The sequence below is a fragment of the Pleurodeles waltl genome, chromosome 5 (assembly GCF_031143425.1).
Source record: "Pleurodeles waltl isolate 20211129_DDA chromosome 5, aPleWal1.hap1.20221129, whole genome shotgun sequence".
NCBI lineage: Eukaryota > Metazoa > Chordata > Amphibia > Caudata > Salamandridae > Pleurodeles > Pleurodeles waltl.
In genome coordinates, this window is record NC_090444.1 from 1864200372 (window position 1) to 1864220572 (window position 20201).

Consider the following 20201-nt stretch of genomic DNA (forward strand, 5'->3'; position numbering starts at 1 on the left):
AGCTTAGAGCCTCTGTGCACTTTGCTCTAAATGCTTTTTATTCGGCTTCGTACTGTTATTTTTTAAATAGCCAGTTCTACGGTCTTGTTTTATATTTCATATCACACTGTTTAGCCTACTTCAGCACTGGAGTTCTCCATAACACATTCTTGTTCACTCTGTGCTTCAGTCACGGATACAGTCTGGTACATTGCCGATAGACGTGGTAGGAGTTTAGTCTTTGGCATTCCTGCGTAGGGACATTTTGTGATCACGCTGACATGTTAGTTATAAAAACACTTCCTTGTCCCAATACACGCGAGAGGGAGATTCCGACCAGGGAACCACAACTAGACTCTGACTGCCTGGTTGCAGATGCTGAACCAGATCACAGGCCTTTGCTCAGGTATGAGGGTTGATGTCTCCCCAGGGAATCTGAAATGCATGTTAAAAGCTTAACATGCTGTGCTCGAAATAGAACTAGCTGAGAGAGAGTAAAAATTGTCAACACCATGATAGCGTTATTCTTATGTTTCACTCTCCTCGTGACTATTTCAATCCTACTGTGTTCTATGGTTCTGGTTATTGCGGCTCACGCCTTAATATCTAAAATGCAGTCGTTTTATTAAAACATTATATAAAACTTAAACTGCCTTTGTCATTTGTATATGAGATCATATTGTAAATGAGAGAGCTGGTTTGGATCTGAGTGACCACGACTTCCCTGAGAAGTTCCAAAGATGTCATACGCTCGGCTGCCCAATCATCTCTTCCCCTTGGGAGAAATGAGGCACTGCTAGTTAGCCGGAGCAAAAACCGGATTTAGGGTGACAGAGTTCCTTACACGTGGGTCAGACTCAGTCCCCCACACCGTTATCGATCCTGCTGCCTAGAAATCCAGTAGTCTCATTTAGGATAATGAGAGCCCACGCGACACCTGGGTGTGCTGCGTAAACACCCAGATGACACTGTGCCACATAAATACCGAGATGATATTGTGATATGTAAATACCTTGATAGTGTGCTGTCTAAACACCCAGATGATGCTGTGCTATGTAAACACCTAGATGACGCTGTGCTATGTAAAACCCAAATGATGCTGTGCTATGAAAACAGCCAGATGATGCTGTGCCACGTAAATACCGAGATGAGACTGTTCTAGGTAAACACCCAGATGATGCTGTACCACGCAAACACACAGATGATGCTGTGCTACATAAAAACCCAGATGATGCTGTGCTACGCAAACACACAGATGATGCAGAACTACATAAACACCCATATAATACTTTTCTACTTAAACACCCAGATAATGCTGTGCTACGTAAACACCGAAGATGAGGCTGTGCTACGAAATCACCCAGATGATACTGTGCTATATAAACACCAAGATGATGTTGTGCTATGTAAACACCCAGAAGATGCTGTGCTATGTAAACACCTAGAAACTGTTGTGCTACGTAAACACCCAGAACATACTGTGCTATTTAAATACCCAGAAGATGCTGTGCTATGGAAACACCCAGAAGATGCTGTGCTACGTAAACACCCAGATGATGCTACGTAAATACCAAAGATGAGAGTGTGCTACAAAAACACCCAGATGATGCTGTGCCACGTAAACACCCAGAAGATGCTGTGCTACGTAAACACCCAGAAGCTGCTGTGCTACGTAAATACCAAGAACATACTGTGTTAAGTAGATACCTAGAACATACTGTGCTACAAAAACACCCAGAAGATGCTGTAGTACGTTAACACCCAGACGATGCTGTGCGATGTAAACACCGAAGATGAGGCTGTGCTATGAAAACACTGAGATAATGCTTTGCTATGTAAACACCCACATGATGCTGTGCTATGTAAACACCCAGAAGATGCTGTGCTAAATAAACAACCGAAGATGTTATGTTGCATAAACACCCAGATGATGCTGTGCTATCTAAATAAAAGATGCTGTGTTACGTAAACACCCAGATGATGCTGTGCTAGTTAAACACCCAGATGATACTGTGCTACGAAAACACCCAGAAGATGCTGTGCTACGTAAACACCCAGAAGATGCTGTGCTACGTAAACACCCAGAAGATGCTGTGCTACGTAAACACCCAGAAGATGCTGTGCTACGTAAACACCCAGATGATGCTGTGCTACGTAAACACCCAGATGAAGCTGTGTTACATAAACACCAAAGATGAGGATGTGCTACGAAAACATAGAGATGATGCTGTGCTACGTAAACACCCAGAAGATGCTGTGCTACATTAACACCCAGAAGATGCTGTGCTATGCAAACACCCAGAAGATGCTGTGCTATGTAAACACTCAGAAGATGCTGTGCTACGTAAACACCCAGACAGTACCATGCTATGTAAACACCTAGATGATGCTATGCTACGCAAACACGCAGATGCCGCTGTTCTATGTAAACACCCAGATGGTACTGTGCTATGTAAACACCCAGATGATGCTATGATACATAAACACCCTGATACTGTGCTGTCTGAACACCCAGATGATGCTTTGCAATGTAAACACCCAGATGATGCTGTGCTAAGTAAACACCGTGATACTGTTCTACGTGAACACCCAAGTGATGATGTGCTATGTAAACACCCAGATGATGCAGTGCTACGCACACACCCTCATGATGCTGTGCTATGTAAACACCTTCATGATACTGTGCTACGTAAAACCCTGATGATTCTGTACAACTTAATGACCGAGAAGATGCTGCGCTATGTAAACACCCAGATGTTGTCCTACGTAAACATGCAGATGATGCTGTTATGTAAACACCCAGATGATGATGCAATGCAAACACACAGATGATGCTGTGCTATGTGAACACCCAGATGACACTGTGCTAAGTAAACACCCCGATGATGCTGTGCCACATAATTACCCAGATGATGCTGTGCTACATTAACACCCTGTTGATGCTATGCTACTTAAACACCCAGATAATGCTGTGCTACGTAAAACCCTGATGATTCAGTACTACTTAATGATCCAGATGATGCTGTGCTATGTAAACACCCAGATGCTGTCCTACGTAAACATCAAGATGATGCTGTGTTATGTAAACACCCAGATGATGCTGTGCTACGTAAACACCCAGATTATACTGTGCTATGTGAACACTCAGACAATGTTGTTGTTGGGCCTTGCCCTTTTTGCAGGGTCATCCCCAAACTTTTTGACTCCTTTCTCCTATTTTTTCTGACCAGTTTTTGTTGGCTTTAGGACTCTGAGCACTTAACCACTGCCAACCAGTGCTAAAGTGCATATGCTCTCTGTATAAATTGTATTGGTGATTGGGTTATCCATAATTGGCATATGTGATTTACTAGTAAGTCCCTAGTAAAGTGCACTAGAGGTGCCCAGGGCCTGTAAATCAAATACTACTAGTGGGCCTGCCACACTTATTGTGCTACCCACATAAGTAGCCCTGTAAACATGGCTCCGGCCACTGCCTACGGAGATCGTAATACAGCTGATGGGATATCTATCACGTTTGTGACGGAGAAACCAGTCCGCCAAGTTCTAAATCAGGCCCTATGTCTATTATTTACATGAGTCGCCTACCTGATCGAAGTGGGTATCTCCAGCTTACCATCCTGAAGCCCCCCACATCCAAGTCCTGGGACCAACATATCTCATCGGATCGACTCCTCTAGGTGTTTGGTGGCAAAGGCATACAACAGGTGTGAGAGAGGCCATACCTGATGTGGGCCCTTGCCCAAAAGTAAGAGGGACCAGGCACTACTCAACCACCTCCTGGCCTTCAGATATGTACAGGGTCGACACAATGGGCCTCACATTCATTTTTGATAGGCCCAAAACAAGTTTGTGCCAGTCTACAAGTCATCCATGAAACAGGTACATGCCCACTGCTTGAATCATGTTATGGAGGAGGCAGAAGGTCAGCTTCTTTAAAGCCTCAGAACATGTGCAGTGTGCTCTGCTGGATAGTGCACCTGCTGCAGTCACACAGTTCCCTAAATGCAGACGCAGCTATATACCAGTAGCCAGGACTGCTACAGAAAGAAGACGTCCAACATTTCATGCACTGCTACATTAAGGAAATCTCAAGCAGGAGCATATGTATTCAAACATACATTGCTACTTACAGTGCCCCTCATGCTATATGCAGACTGCAGACACAACTGCCTTCATTCACCACCCTGCTGGCAGGGCAGGAGAGCGCGGGGGCGAGATCCCAGGTGATGGAGCCAGGAGTTAGGTGCTGGAGCCAGGTACCAGGTGCACCAGCTACTGGATGAGGGAGCCAGGTACAGAGTGATGGAGCCAGGTACTATGTGATGGAGCAAGGCATCAGTTGCTGGAGTCAGGCTTCAAGTGACGGAGCCAGGTACCAGGTTCTGGAGTCTTGTACCAGGTGCTGGTAGCAGGTACTGCAGCCAGGTAATTGGTGCGGGAGCCAGGTCCCACGTGATGGCGTCAGCCACCAGGTGATGGAGTCAGGCACCAGGTGCTGGAGTCAGGTACCATGTGCACAAGGTACTGGGTGATGGAGCCACGTGCCAGGTGCAGGAGCCAGGTACCAGGTGCTGTGGCCAGGTATCAAGTGCTGGAGCCAGGTACCAGGTGCACCAGGCTCTGGGTGATGGAGCCCGGTACCAGATGATGGAGTCAGGCACCAGGTTAATGGAGCCAGGCACAAGGGGATGGAGCCAGGCACAAGGGGATGGAGCCAGGCACAAGGGGATGGAGCCAGGCACAAGGTGATGGAGCCAGGTGGTTGAACTAGGTGCTAGCTGATGGAGCCAGGTGTCATGTGCTGGAGCCAGGGACCAGGTGCTGGAGCAGAGTACCTGGTGCACCAGCTACTAAGTCATTGAGCCAGGTACCAGGTGATGGAGCCAGGTACCAGGTAGCCCGCATATTGGGTGATGGAACCAAGTAGAGGGTACTGAAGCAAGGTACCAGGCGATGGAGCCAGGTGATGGACAAAGGCACCAGGTGATGAAACCAGGTACCAGGTACACCATGTACTGGGTGATGGAGCCAGGTACCAGGTGATGGAGCCAGGTAGAAGGTGATGGAACCAGGTAGAGGATGATGGAGCCAGGTGGAGGGTGATGGAGCCAGGTACTAGCTGATGGAATTCGCTGGTGCCTGGTGATAGCAGCCACATATGTACAGGAGAGCCAGCCATGTGCATCCTGCACCCCATCAGCATTAACAATGCATGGGCACAAAACCCACCAGGGGCCTAATCATTGACCTAAAAAGTGTTAACATCCAATATCCAATCCTAGACAAGAAAGGTACAAGACTGGAGCACACCAGTGAATCCTGGACAAAACAAGGTACAAGATTGGAGCACACCAGTACATCCTGGACAAGACAAGGTACAAGACTGGAGCACACCAGTGAATGATGGACAAGAAAAGGTATCAGACTGAAACACATCAGTGAATCCTAGACAAGAAAAGGTACAAGACTAGAGCACACCAGTGAATCCTGGACAAGAAAAGGTACAAGATTAGAGCACACCAGTGAATCCTAGACAAGAAAAGGTATAAGACTAGAGCACACCAGTGAATCCTGGACAAGACAAGGTACAAGACTGGAGCACACCAGTGAATCCTGGACAAGAAAAGGTATGAGACTGTAGCACATCAGTGAATCCTAGACAAGAAAAGGTACAAGACTAGAACACACCAGTGAATCCTGGACAAGACAAGGTACAAGACTGGAGCACACCAGTGAATCCTGGACAAGAAAAGGTATGAGACTGAAGCACATCAGTGAATCCTAGACAAGACAAGATACAAGACTAGAGCACACCAGTGAATCCTAGACAAGACAAGGCACAAGACTAGAGCACACTAGTGTATCCTAGACAAGAAAATGTATGAGACTGAAGCACATCAGTGAATCCTAGACAAGAAAAGGTACAAGACTAGAGCACACCAGTGAATCCTGGACAAGAAAAGGTACAAGATTAGAGCACACCAGTGAATCCTAGACAAGAAAAGGTATAAGACTAGAGCACAACAGTGAATCCTGGACAAGACAAGGTACAAGACTGGAGCACACCAGTGAATACTGGACAAGAAAAGGTATGAGACTAAAGCACATCAGTGAATCCTAGACAAGAAAAGGTACACGACTAGAACACACCAGTGAATCCTGGACAAGATAGGGTACAAGACTGGAGCACACCAGTGAATCCTGGACAAGAAAAGGTATGTGACTGAAGCACATCAGTGAATCCTAGACAAGACAAGATACAAGACTAGAGCACACCAGTGAATCCTAGACAAGACAAGGCACAAGACTAGAGCACACTAGTGTATCCTAGACAAGCCAAGGCACAAGACTAGAGCACACCAGTGAATCCTAGACAAGACAAGATACAAGACTGGTTGGAGAACACCAGTGAATCCTAGACAAGACAAGGCACAAGACTACCGCACACTAGTGTATCCTAGACAAGACAAGGCACAAGACTAGAGCACAACAGTGAATCCTAGACGGAAAAGGTACAAGACTAGAGCACACCAGTGAATCCCAGACAAGAAAAGGTACAAGACTAGAGCACACCAGTGAATCCCAGACAAAAAAAGGGACAAGACTAGAGCACACCAGTGAATCCTAGACAAGAAAAGGTACAAGACTAGAGCACACCAGTGAATCCTAGACAAGAAAAGGTACAAGACTAGAGCACACCAGTGAATCCTAGACAAGAAAAGGTACAAGACTAGAGCACACCACTGAATCCTAGACAAGAAAAGGTACAAGACTAGAGCACACCAGTGAATCTTAGACGAGAAAAGGTACAAGACTAGAGCACACCAGTAAATCCTAGACACAAAAAGGTACAAAACTAGAGCACAACAGTGAATCCTAGACAAGAAAAGGTACAAGACTGGAGCACACCGGTGAATCCTGGACAAGAAAAGGTACAAGACTAGAGCACACCAGTAAATCCTGGACAAGACAGGGCACAAGACTCGAGCACGTCAGTGAATCCTACATGAGAAAAGGTACAAGGCTGCAGAACACCAGTGAATCCTAGACAAGAAAGGGTACAAGACTAGAGCACACCAGTGAATCCTAGACGAGAAAAGGTACAGGGCTGGAGAACACCAGCCAATGCTGGACCAAAGAAGGCAGAAACTTCAAGGACACATCTGATCATTGATCAAAAAGAACAGAGGAATGAAGAATAGCAGCCAATCCTAGAAAAGAAAAGGCACAAGATTGTAGGACCCCCAGCGAATCCTGGACCAAAAGGCAAAAAAATACAGCTCACTATCCAATTGTTGGCCTGAGGAAGCAGAGGGCTAAATGGCACCAGCCAATTCTAGACACGAAAATCCAGACTGGAAGACATCAGACAATGCTTGCCGTAAGAAGGCATAAGACTGGAGCGCAGCAGCCAATCCTCAACAAGAAAACTCAGAAGACTAGTGCAAATTCCAATCCTTGGCTTAGGAAGGCAGCGAAATGGTGGACAACATTGAACTTGGGAACTGGAAAGAACGATCTTTTGGCAGTACCAGGAAGTAGCCACTCTACTCATGTGAGCAAAGGGATGGATAATAAATACAAACACCTTCTTAACTTGTCATGGTATGGTACGTGAAGATGAGGGAATAATAGAACAGACACCCATGTACTCGTACAACCCTTGTTCACAGAGCTCCACCTCTAGTGAGGGAGCACCGAACCTGCTCTTTACAAAGCACTCTATGATCTAATGAAGTAGCGCTAGGCTGGTTGCAGTCGATCCCCGGGGTGCCATTTATGGTTTTACTGCGGAACGGGATCTTCTCTGATGAGGGCGCAGTAACGAGCTGCAGGACCGTTTGTTTCTTCAATGATAAGTCTCCCTTTTGCAGGTGCATGAAAAATTCATGCTTCCTGCAGCCCTTCATGCCTCTAGTCCCAAGTGCATCCTGACGCCTCAAGGCCGGTCTTCCTGTAACAGAGCTGATGGTGAAGTGTGGTGATGTTTCATTTATTGGAGGTACCTCTACAGTGCAAGCCTAGCCGGAGGGGTGGGTGAGCACTGTACGCAGCTCAGGTGTTACTTGCATGCATGGGTGGGTTACAGAAGCACACATGGGGTCCGATTCACAAAGGTAAAGTTAGACCAAAAGTCTAAGCTCACACCTGAAGTTTAAGTTTAAACTTAAAGTCTAACTTTACTATTAGTAAAGTTAGATTTTTTTGTCTAAGTTAGACTTTCTTTTGGTCAATGATTGGACTAAAAGTCTAACTTTACTACTAGAAAAGTTAGACTTTAAGTTTGAACTTAGACTTCTAGTCTACTAGCCTCGCATACATGTGAGCTAGGGACAGCAGTCTATCTGCTCTAGCAACACCTCTCTCACGCACCACTGCAGGGTATGCCACGGATCCCCACGAAGATTGCGTTTCAAAGTGTAGACTTGGGTCTATTGAGCTGGATGTGAGACAAAGTGAGTCAGAAATATAACATGAAAGTGATCAGTCACTTCCGAAGTTATCACAGATGGATGGGACTGGTGACTGATATGGTATGCATTGCTTAAGTAAATATATTTTTAAAAAAGGGGATTACCAGCAACAGATCATGGTCAGACTCCACGTGCACCCCTCATTGATCCCCTGACATAAACCTGAGTCTGATGATTATTTCAATATCACCCATAAGTCTATAGACGGCACCGACTGACTCTACCCTTGGTGAACTGACAACCGCTTTACCTTTTAAGGGATCGCTTGACTGTTTGGTCAAAGGCGAACTCCAATACAACATCACACGTGCTGTATCATATTGTATTACCTATATCACAAAACTTCACAAACATTCACAATAGCTCCGATATGCCACACTGCGCGCGACTACAGGCGGCACAATAACTCCAATGGGCCCAGTAACAAAAGTTACTGGGTCCATAAGAACTATGGGCCTGATTTAGAGTTTGACGGACAGATTAATCCATCACAACATGGCGAATCTCCCGTCCACCGTTTACAAGTGCATTATATGCAGGTTCGCTGGAATTATGCGACTGTGTAGCCGCGGCGATTTTTTTGCATAATTATAGATTTGCCACATTTGCCACAAAATCCGTCATCTGCCACATAATCTACAGATTTTAGCAAAAACATGTGTTTCTAGCTCAAATGGTTCAAAAGTTACTCAACCATGCTGCATAATTTGGCCTTCTGCTGCAGCATAATTCCAGTGGCCCTGATTATATCCCATGGAACTTGTAATAAGGCTGATGGGATATCTGTTACATTTTTGACATGCTAACCACCTGACAAACTCTAAACCAGGTCCTGTGTATTGTGGTGGTTCACAAGGAGACTGTGACAGCCAAAATCTCAGTACAAAACGCCAAAGGAAAACATGGCAGCATCAACGCCAAAACACCTGTATCCCACATGTGATTTCCCATTAACAGGTCTTTCCTGGTGTTCTGCAACCCCTGGAATTACCAGCACGCCGCTAACTGTAACTTCAGGATTGGGAAATAACAGGGATTGTAATGGGCTACTCTTGATCGGGCCTTAGTTACCCAACAAGGGCCTCCCAGCAATACTAACAATCAAGAAACGCCGCGCTAACCACCATTGCATTAGACAGAACATCTCACATAAATAAATAATAAATAAAACCTAGGACTTGTAAAGCACCGCAAATCACCTGTGACGGTCTCAAGGCGCTGAATTGAAGACGCTGGGAGATTAAGGGCCTCATTTAAATATTGCCAGACGAGTTACTCCATCACAACGGGATATCCGTCACCATGGTGACCATGACGGAGTAACCCGTCCACCAATATCTAAATCAGGCGCTAGGTGCTTTGCCCGGAATCACAGGATGCTGAGACAGCGCTGAGACTAGAACCTGGTACCCCCAGCTTCACGTCGTCTCCACAACACACATCCGACACCGCTCTGATATGCCATAGCGTTAGCTACCACGACTGACAGTCGCATCCTGCAGGATGCACCTCAAAGCTTATACTCTCTACAGCCGCAAGGCCAAAGGCACAAGCGATTGGTAAAGCCCTCCACGAAGGCCGGCGTTGATCATTCTCTGCATATTGATATTGGCTTCCAGACAGGATCAAGAGCCAATCAACATTCTTCCAAATTCAACTGTTCAAAAGAAGCCACCTACACATCACACCTGGAAAACCATACAGTGGATGCAACAGAGCTGGTCCACTCCTGCCTCAACAAAGAAACCCAACGTGTGCCGGACTCCACATACCAAATCAAGAGACTTCAAAAAGACCAGAAAGCAGCAGCTGTCCACCTCATCTACAGCTAAAAGAAAAAAAACACATCTGGATCTTTGAGCAAGAAAAAAAGCCTTAATCACAAATGCCTAGAAGGTTCTGCCCTTAAATGCCCCCAGGACAAGATGAAATAAGCAACAATCAGACTCATTCCATCCCCTGAGGGTCAACCAACTTAGCACACCAAGAACTAGAGACAAGGGCAGCGGCAACAAGAGATGTGCAGTGGTGGCATCCTGGCTATGACACCGTCTCCACTCACACATCAGCAACGCTCTATCCTCAAGCCTCAAACAAAAACTGAAGTTAAGGGAAGGGGATTGGACATCTATATTGGGTAACTGCGGGAGAGTTACACGTAATGCAACATTGAAACTTATACATTATAAGTGTGTGCCTAGGGATTACATCACGCCACAGTAGCTGAATGGACTAGATTCCTCCAGAATACATCGAACAATGTGTTTCACAATCTCAGAGCCGGCAGCACAAGAAATACTGGAAACAGGAGCACCAGAGATCTCAGAACCAGCAATAAAAGAGACATCGGAACCGACAATACAACAGATCTTGGAATCAATAGCATAAGAGATCTCATAACTAACAACACAGGAGAGCTGGGAACTAATAGCTTAGGAGATCTCATAAGTAACAGCACTAGAGGTCTCAGAGCCAACAATACAATAGATCTCTGATCCTCCTTTTTTGAGCCATCAGTACCAACAAAATAAGTCAATGTGGGAGGCTGGCCTGGCTTGTAGTGGGTACCAAGGGGTACTTACACTCTGTGCCAGGTCCAGTTACCCCTTATTAGTGTAGAAGAGGTGTTTCTAGCAGCTTAGGCTGATAGAAGGTAGCTATAGCAGAGCAGCTTAGGCTGAACTAGGAGACATGCAAAGCTCCTACTATACCACTTATATCATATAGCACAATATCATAAGAAACACAATACTCAAAGTTACTAAAAATAAAGGTACTTTATTTTTATGACAATATGCCAAAAGTATCTCAGTGAGTACCCTCAGTAAGAAGATAAGTTATATACACAAGTTATATGTACACAAACCCAAATCAGGTAAGTAAGAGCACGAAAAGTAGTGCAAACAATGTAGAATCACAATAGGATGCAATATGTGAACATAGGTCTAGGGGCAACACAAACCATATACTCCAAAAGGGGAATGCGAATCACGAATGGACCCCAGAGCTATGAGATATTGTAGAGGGTCACTGGGACTGTGAGAAAACAGTAAGGGTGTCCAAAATACCCCACCCCAAGACCCTAGAAAGTAGGAGTAAAGTTACCCTACTACCCCAGAAAGACACAATAGTCGTGATAGGGGGATTCTGCAAGAACCACAAGCACCAGCAAAACACTGAAGACGGATTCCTGGACCTGAGGACCTGAAAAGGAAGGGGACCAAGTCCAAGAGTCGCAATAGTGTCCGGGGGGGCAGGAGCCCAGGAAACCCCAGATGAAGGTGCAAAAGGGCTGCCTCCAGGTGGAAGAAGCCGGAGATTCTGCAACAACAAAAAGGGCTAGGAACTTCTCCTTTGGATGGAAGATGTCCCACAGCGTGTTGGATGTTGCAGAAGTGTTTCCACACAGAAATACCGCAAACAAGCCTTGCTAGCTGCAAGGGTCGCGGTAGAGGTTTTTGGGTGCTGCTGGGGACCAGGAGGGACCAGAATGTCGCCCCTTGGAGGAGGAGACAGGGGGGGGCGCTCAGCAACTCAGAGATCCCCCACAGAAGCAAGCAGCACCCACAGAAGTACCGGAGCAGGCACTTGGAAGTTCTGTGAACTCAGTGTCACAAAAGGAGGGTCCCACGACGTTGGAGTCCAACGAAGTGCTGGGGACCCAGGCTAGGCTGTGCACAAAGGAATCCTTGGAGAAGTGCACAGAAGCCGGAGCAGCTGCAAATCACACAGTACACAGGTTTGCTGTCTGGCGTGGGGAGGCAAGGACTTACCTCCACCAAATTTGGACAGAAGGGCCACTGGACTGTGGGAGACACTTGGACCCAGCTCCGATGTTCCAGGGACCACGCTCGTCAGGATGAGAGGGGACTCAGAGAACCGGTGATGCAGTCTTTTGGTGCCTGCGTTAGAAGGGGGAAGATTCCGTCGACCCACAGGAGATTTCTTCTTGGCTTCCAGTGCAGGGTGAAGGCAGACAGCCTTCGGAGCATGCACCACCAGTAAACAGTCGAGAAAGCCGGCAGCATGAGGTGCTACAATGTTGCTGGTAGTCGTCTTGCTACTTTGTTGCGGTTTTGCAGGCGTGCTGGAGCAGTCAGCGGTCGATCCTTGGCAGAAGTCAAAGCGGGAAGTGCAGAGGAACTCTGGTGAGCTCTTGCATTCGTTATCTGAGGAATAGCCCAGAGGAGAAACCCTAAATAGCCAGAAAAGGAGGTTTGGCTATTAAAAAAGGAGGCTTGGCTACTGAAAGAGGTAAGCACCTATCAGGAGGGGTCTCTGACGTCACCTGCTGGCACTGACCACTCAGAGCAGTCCATTGTGCCCCAACACCTCTGTATCCAAGATTGCAGAGGTCTGGGACACACTGGAGGAGACTGGCTTATGCAAGGATGGGCACCATCTGTGCCCATCAAAGCATTTCCAGAGGCTGGGGGAGGCTACTCCTCCCCAGCCCTTCACAACTATTTCCAAAGGGAGAGGGTGTAACACCCTCTCTCAGAGGAAATCCTTTGTTCTGCCTTCCTGGGACTGAGCTGCCCAGACCCCAGGGGGCAGAAACCTGTCTGAGGGGTTGGCAGCAGCAGCAGCTGCAGTGGAAACTCGGAAAGGCAGTTTGACAGTACCCGGGTTCTGTGCTAGAGACCCAGGGGATCATGGAATTGTCACCCCAATACCAGAATGGTATTGGGGTGACAATTCCATGATCTTAGACATGTTACATGGCCATGTTCGGAGTTACCATTGTGACGCTACACATAGGTAGTGACCTATGTGTAGTGCACGCGTGTAATGGTGTCCGAATTTGCCCTGAACAGTGTGGGGGCACCTTGGCTATTGCCAGGGTGCCCACACACTAAGTAACTTGGCACCTAACCTTCACCAAGTGAGGGTTAGACATATAGGTGACTTATAAGTTACTTATGTGCAGTGAAAAATGGCTGTGAAATAACGTGGACGTTATTTCACTCAGGCTGCAGTGGCAGTCCTGTGTAGGAATTGTCTGAGCTCCCTATGGGTGGCAAAAGAAATGCTGCAGCCCATAGGGATCTCCTGGAACCCCAATACCCTGGGTACCTCAGTACCATATACTAGGGAATTATAGGGGTGTTCCAGTGTGCCAATGAGAATTGGTAAAATTAGTCACTAGCCTGCAGTGACAATGTTTAGAAAGCAGAGAGAGCATAACCACTGAGGTTCTGATTAGCAGTGCCTCAGTGAGACAGTTAGGCACCACACAGGTAACACATTCAGGCACACCTATGAGCACTGGGGTCCTGGCTAGCAGGATCCCAGTGAGACAGTGAAAACACCCTGACATACACTCACAAACAGGCCTAAAGTGGGGGTAACAAGGCTAGAAAGAGGCTGCCTTCCTATAGTCACCTCAGATCAAACCACACCAGAAAGCTTGAACCCAACAGATCATGGAGATCTCAGATCCAACAGTACTACAGATCTCTGGATCCAGTGCACAGCAGCTCTCAGAAGCTGCTGTACAATAGATGGTGTAAACATCAGCACAAGATGTCTGGGCTAGGGAGGAAACACTTGTTTGACAAACTGATGGGTTGTCAGAAGATGAATAGAACAAAGGATTGTTTTAAAAACGGAATCACACAACTGTCCATTAAAATCCAGCAGACGCTGCTCCCCTAATGATCGGTCCCGTGTTGAGTGCACAGCCAAGACACAGACCCCCAGATGCATCGACCAGAGGATAAATTACGCATCACCATTAGCTGCATAGACATGAATCCATGAGCTGACCGTTATACAACACACAAGAAAGTGCCACAAGCCCCTTTTAGGCTCATCTCAAGAATCTAACGCCAGCAAGAGAGAGTGCAATGACAGTCAGCGTGCACAGCCCTGCATCCGATACTCTAACAAAAGCAACAGAGAGTGCAATGACAGTCAGCGTGCAGAGCCCTGCATCCGATACTCTGACGCCAGCAAGAGAGAGTGCAACGACAGACAGCGTGCACAGCCCTGCATCCGATACTCTAACGCCAGCAAGAGAGAGTGCAACGACAGTCCGCGTGCACAGCCCTGCATCCGATACTCTAACGCCAGCAAGAGAGAGTGCAACGACAGTCCGCGTGCACAGCCCTGCATCCGATACTCTAACGCCAGCAACAGAGAGTGCAACGACAGTCCGCGTGCAGAGCCCTGCATCCGATACTCTAACGCCAGCAAGAGAGAGTGCAACGACAGTCAGCGTACACAGCCCTGCATCCGATACTCTAACGCCAGCAAGAGAGAGTGCAACGACAGTCTGCGTGCACAGCCCTGCATCCGATACTCTAACGCCAGCAAGAGAGAGTGCAACGACAGTCAGCGTGCACAGCCCTGCATCCGATACTCTAACGCCAGCAAGAGAGAGTGCAACGACAGACAGCGTGCACAGCCCTGCATCCGATACTCTAACGCCAGCAAGAGAGAGTGCAATGACAGTCAGCGTGCAGAGCCCTGCATCCGATACTCTAACGCCAGCAAGAGAGAGTGCAACGACAGTCCGCGTGCACAGCCCTGCATCCGATACTCTAACGCCAGCAACAGAGAGTGCAACGCAATGACAGACAGCGTGCAGAGCCCTGCATCCGATACTCTAACGCCAGCAACAGAGAGTGCAATGACAGACAGCGTGCAGAGCCCTGCATCCAATGCTCTAACGCCAGCAAGAGAGAGTGCAATGACAGTCAGCGTGCAGAGCCCTGCATCCGATACTCTAACGCCAGCAAGAGAGAGTGCAATGACAGTCCGCGTGCACAGCCCTGCATCCGATACTCTAACGCCAGCAACAGAGAGTGCAATGACAGTCAGCGTGCAGAGCCCTGCATCCGATACTCTAACGCCAGCAACAGAGAGTGCAACGACAGTCTGCGTGCACAGCCCTGCATCCGATACTCTAACGCCAGCAACAGAGAGTGCAACGACAGACAGCGTGCAGAGCCCTGCATCTGATACTCTAACGCCAGCAACAGAGAGTGCAACGACAGTCAGCGTGCACAGCCCTGCATCCGATACTCTAACGGCAGCAACAGAGAGTGCAATGACAGTCCGCGTGCAGAGCCCTGCATCCGATACTCTAACGCCAGCAAGAGAGAGTGCAATGACAGTCAGCGTGCAGAGCCCTGCATCCGATACTCTAACAACAGCAACAGAGAGTGCAATGATGGTCTGCGTGCACAGCCCTGCATCCGATACTCTAACGCCAGCAACAGAGAGTGCAACGACAGTCCGCGTGCACAGCCCTGCATCCGATACTCTAACGCCAGCAACAGAGAGTGCAACGACAGTCCGCGTGCAGAGCCCTGCATCCGCTACTCTAACGCCAGCAACAGAGAGTGCAATGACAGACAGCGTGCAGAGCCCTGCATCCGATACTCTAACGCCAGCAACAGAGAGTGCAATGACAGACAGCGTGCAGAGCCCTGCATCCAATGCTCTAACGCCAGCAAGAGAGAGTGCAATGACAGTCAGCGTGCAGAGCCCTGCATCCGATACTCTAACGCCAGCAACAGAGAGTGCAATGACAGACAGCGTGCAGAGCCCTGCATCCAATGCTCTAACGCCAGCAAGAGAGAGTGCAATGACAGTCAGCGTGCAGAGCCCTGCATCCGATACTCTAACGCCAGCAAGAGAGAGTGCAATGACAGTCCGCGTGCACAGCCCTGCATCCGATACTCTAACGCCAGCAACAGAGAGTGCAATGACAGACAGCGTGCAGAGCCCTGCATCCAATGCTCTAACGCCAGCAAGAGAGAGTGCAATGACAGTCCGCGTGCACAGCCCTGCATCCGATACTCTAACGCCAGCAACAGAGAGTGCAATGACAGTCAGCGTGCAGAGCCCTGCATCCGATACTCTAACGCCAGCAAGAGAGAGTGCAATGACAGTCCGCGTGCACAGCCCTGCATCCGATACTCTAACGCCAGCAAGAGAGAGAGCAACGACAGTCCGCGTGCACAGCCCTGCATCCGATACTCTAACGCCAGCAACAGAGAGTGCAACGACAGTCAGCGTGCAGAGCCCTGCATCTGATACTCTAACGCCAGCAACAGAGAGTGCAACGACAGTCAGCGTGCACAGCCCTGCATCCGATACTCTAACGGCAGCAACAGAGAGTGCAATGACAGTCCGCGTGCAGAGCCCTGCATCCGATACTCTAACAACAGCAACAGAGAGTGCAATGATGGTCTGCGTGCACAGCCCTGCATCCGATACTCTAACGCCAGCAACAGAGAGTGCAATGACAGACAGCGTGCAGAGCCCTGCATCCAATGCTCTAACGCCAGCAAGAGAGAGTGCAATGACAGTCAGCGTGCAGAGCCCTGCATCCGATACTCTAACGCCAGCAACAGAGAGTGCAACGACAGTCCGCATGCACAGCCCTGCATCCGATACTCTAACGCCAGCAAGAGAGAGTGCAACGACAGTCAGCGTGCACAGCCCTGCATCCGATACTCTAACACCAGCAAGAGAGAGTGCAACGACAGTCTGCGTGCACAGCCCTGCATCCGATACTCTAACGCCAGCAAGAGAGAGTGCAACGACAGTCAGCGTGCACAGCCCTGCATCCGATACTCTAACGCCAGCAACAGAGAGTGCAACGACAGTCAGCGTGCAGAGCCCTGCATCCGATACTCTAACGCCAGCAAGAGAGAGTGCAATGACAGTCCGCGTGCACAGCCCTGCATCCGATACTCTAACGCCAGCAACAGAGAGTGCAATGACAGACAGCGTGCAGAGCCCTGCATCCAATGCTCTAACGCCAGCAAGAGAGAGTGCAATGACAGTCCGCGTGCACAGCCCTGCATCCGATACTCTAACGCCAGCAACAGAGAGTGCAATGACAGACAGCGTGCAGAGCCCTGCATCCAATGCTCTAACACCAGCAAGAGAGAGTGCAATGACAGTCAGCGTGCAGAGCCCTGCATCCGATACTCTAACGCCAGCAACAGAGAGTGCAACGACAGTCCGCGTGCACAGCCCTGCATCCGATACTCTAACGCCAGCAAGAGAGAGTGCAACGACAGTCAGCGTGCACAGCCCTGCATCCGATACTCTAACACCAGCAAGAGAGAGTGCAACGACAGTCTGCGTGCACAGCCCTGCATCCGATACTCTAACGCCAGCAAGAGAGAGTGCAACGACAGTCAGCGTGCACAGCCCTGCATCCGATACTCTAACGCCAGCAACAGAGAGTGCAACGACAGTCAGCGTGCAGAGCCCTGCATCCGATACTCTAACGCCAGCAACAGAGAGTGCAACGACAGTCCGCGTGCAGAGCCCTGCATCCGCTACTCTAACGCCAGCAACAGAGAGTGCAATGACAGTCAGCGTGCAGAGCCCTGCATCCGATACTCTAACGCCAGCAACAGAGAGTGCAATGACAGACAGCGTGCAGAGCCCTGCATCCAATGCTCTAACGCCAGCAAGAGAGAGTGCAATGACAGTCAGCGTGCAGAGCCCTGCATCCGATACTCTAACGCCAGCAAGAGAGAGTGCAATGACAGTCCGCGTGCACAGCCCTGCATCCGATACTCTAACGCCAGCAACAGAGAGTGCAATGACAGACAGCGTGCAGAGCCCTGCATCTGATACTCTAACGCCAGCAAGAGAGAGTGCAATGACAGACAGCGTGCAGAGCCCTGCATCCAATGCTCTAACGCCAGCAAGAGAGAGTGCAATGACAGTCAGCGTGCAGAGCCCTGCATCCGATACTCTAACGCCAGCAAGAGAGAGTGCAATGACAGTCCAGGTGCACAGCCCTGCATCCGATACTCTAACGCCAGCAACAGAGAGTGCAATGACAGTCAGCGTGCAGAGCCCTGCATCCGATACTCTAACGCCAGCAACAGAGAGTGCAACGACAGTCTGCGTGCACAGCCCTGCATCCGATACTCTAACGCCAGCAACAGAGAGTGCAACGACAGACAGCGTGCAGAGCCCTGCATCTGATACTCTAACGCCAGCAAGAGAGAGTGCAATGACAGTCAGCGTGCAGAGCCCTGCATCCGATACTCTAACAACAGCAACAGAGAGTGCAATGATGGTCTGCGTGCACAGCCCTGCATCCGATACTCTAACGCCAGCAACAGAGAGTGCAACGACAGTCCGCGTGCACAGCCCTGCATCCGATACTCTAACGCCAGCAACAGAGAGTGCAACGACAGTCCGCGTGCAGAGCCCTGCATCCGCTACTCTAACGCCAGCAACAGAGAGTGCAATGACAGACAGCGTGCAGAGCCCTGCATCCGATACTCTAACGCCAGCAACAGAGAGTGCAATGACAGACAGCGTGCAGAGCCCTGCATCCAATGCTCTAACGCCAGCAAGAGAGAGTGCAATGACAGTCAGCGTGCAGAGCCCTGCATCCGATACTCTAACGCCAGCAACAGAGAGTGCAATGACAGACAGCGTGCAGAGCCCTGCATCCAATGCTCTAACGCCAGCAAGAGAGAGTGCAATGACAGTCAGCGTGCAGAGCCCTGCATCCGATACTCTAACGCCAGCAAGAGAGAGTGCAATGACAGTCCGCGTGCACAGCCCTGCATCCGATACTCTAACGCCAGCAACAGAGAGTGCAATGACAGACAGCGTGCAGAGCCCTGCATCCAATGCTCTAACGCCAGCAAGAGAGAGTGCAATGACAGTCCGCGTGCACAGCCCTGCATCCGATACTCTAACGCCAGCAACAGAGAGTGCAATGACAGTCAGCGTGCAGAGCCCTGCATCCGATACTCTAACGCCAGCAAGAGAGAGTGCAATGACAGTCCGCGTGCACAGCCCTGCATCCGATACTCTAACGCCAGCAAGAGAGAGTGCAACGACAGTCCGCGTGCACAGCCCTGCATCCGATACTCTAACGCCAGCAACAGAGAGTGCAACGACAGTCAGCGTGCAGAGCCCTGCATCTGATACTCTAACGGCAGCAACAGAGAGTGCAATGACAGTCCGCGTGCAGAGCCCTGCATCCGATACTCTAACAACAGCAACAGAGAGTGCAACGACAGTCCGCGTGCACAGCCCTGCATAAATACCACCTCCACATGATAGGACTTCCTGGTTAGAGAAACAGCACAATCCTATGCAGGCCCTCTTGAGTACAACTCAATGCACCGCTTGGAGTCATGGGGTCACCCCAGCGCACAGAGAACACAATGAGACCCCAGTGAGGTAGCCGCCAACTACACCAGTCTCCATTTAACGTCCAGAGTTACAAATTTGTTGATTTTTTTTTTTTTAATGAATTGGCTGAAATGCAGGTAAAACTACTCCTGTGAGAGGTAGGAGGCAGTAGGTGCTTTTAAAGGCTGAGAAAGGGGACTAGCAGTTCCCATTCTTGAAGAGGGTGTAGGGAAAGGAGCATTTCCATAGCAGAGGATATTTTCCATGAACAAAAAGAAATGCCAGATACCTTGACAGATACATGTTTCCACATGATTTACACTAAGCATAAAATCTTCTTCAGCAACTTTTGCCATCAAAGCACTCCTTGGAACCAACGCCTGCCGTGGATTTTTACAGACAGGTGTGGATTTTTGTGAATCTCCAACTAGTCAGAAATCAGCCACAAATGTAGGAGTAATCTGTATAAGTACAGATCTCCAGTGCCCTTCACTCTTCAGTTCCTCACACCCTGGTGGAACAGGTGGTGGTAGGATTTTAAAGAGGGCTGTGAAGCTGCCAGGAATGGCTCTTTACTCTCATGAGCCTCGCATCTACAATCCAGTGATG

General features: G+C 49.0%; 2 protein-coding genes across 2 annotated transcripts in view; one reads left to right on the plus strand and one right to left on the minus strand.

Moving 5' to 3' along the window:
* Positions 1–20201, minus strand: part of TTBK1 (tau tubulin kinase 1) — a 363196-nt gene that overhangs the window by 325372 nt on the left and 17623 nt on the right. The window lies entirely within an intron of this gene.
* On the plus strand, positions 1984–19500 carry LOC138297171 (mucin-2-like). The gene is made up of 2 exons (XM_069236664.1): positions 1984–2215; positions 14267–19500. The coding sequence occupies exons 1-2, from the start codon at positions 1984–1986 to the stop codon at positions 19498–19500; spliced, it is 5466 nt and encodes a 1821-aa protein (XP_069092765.1).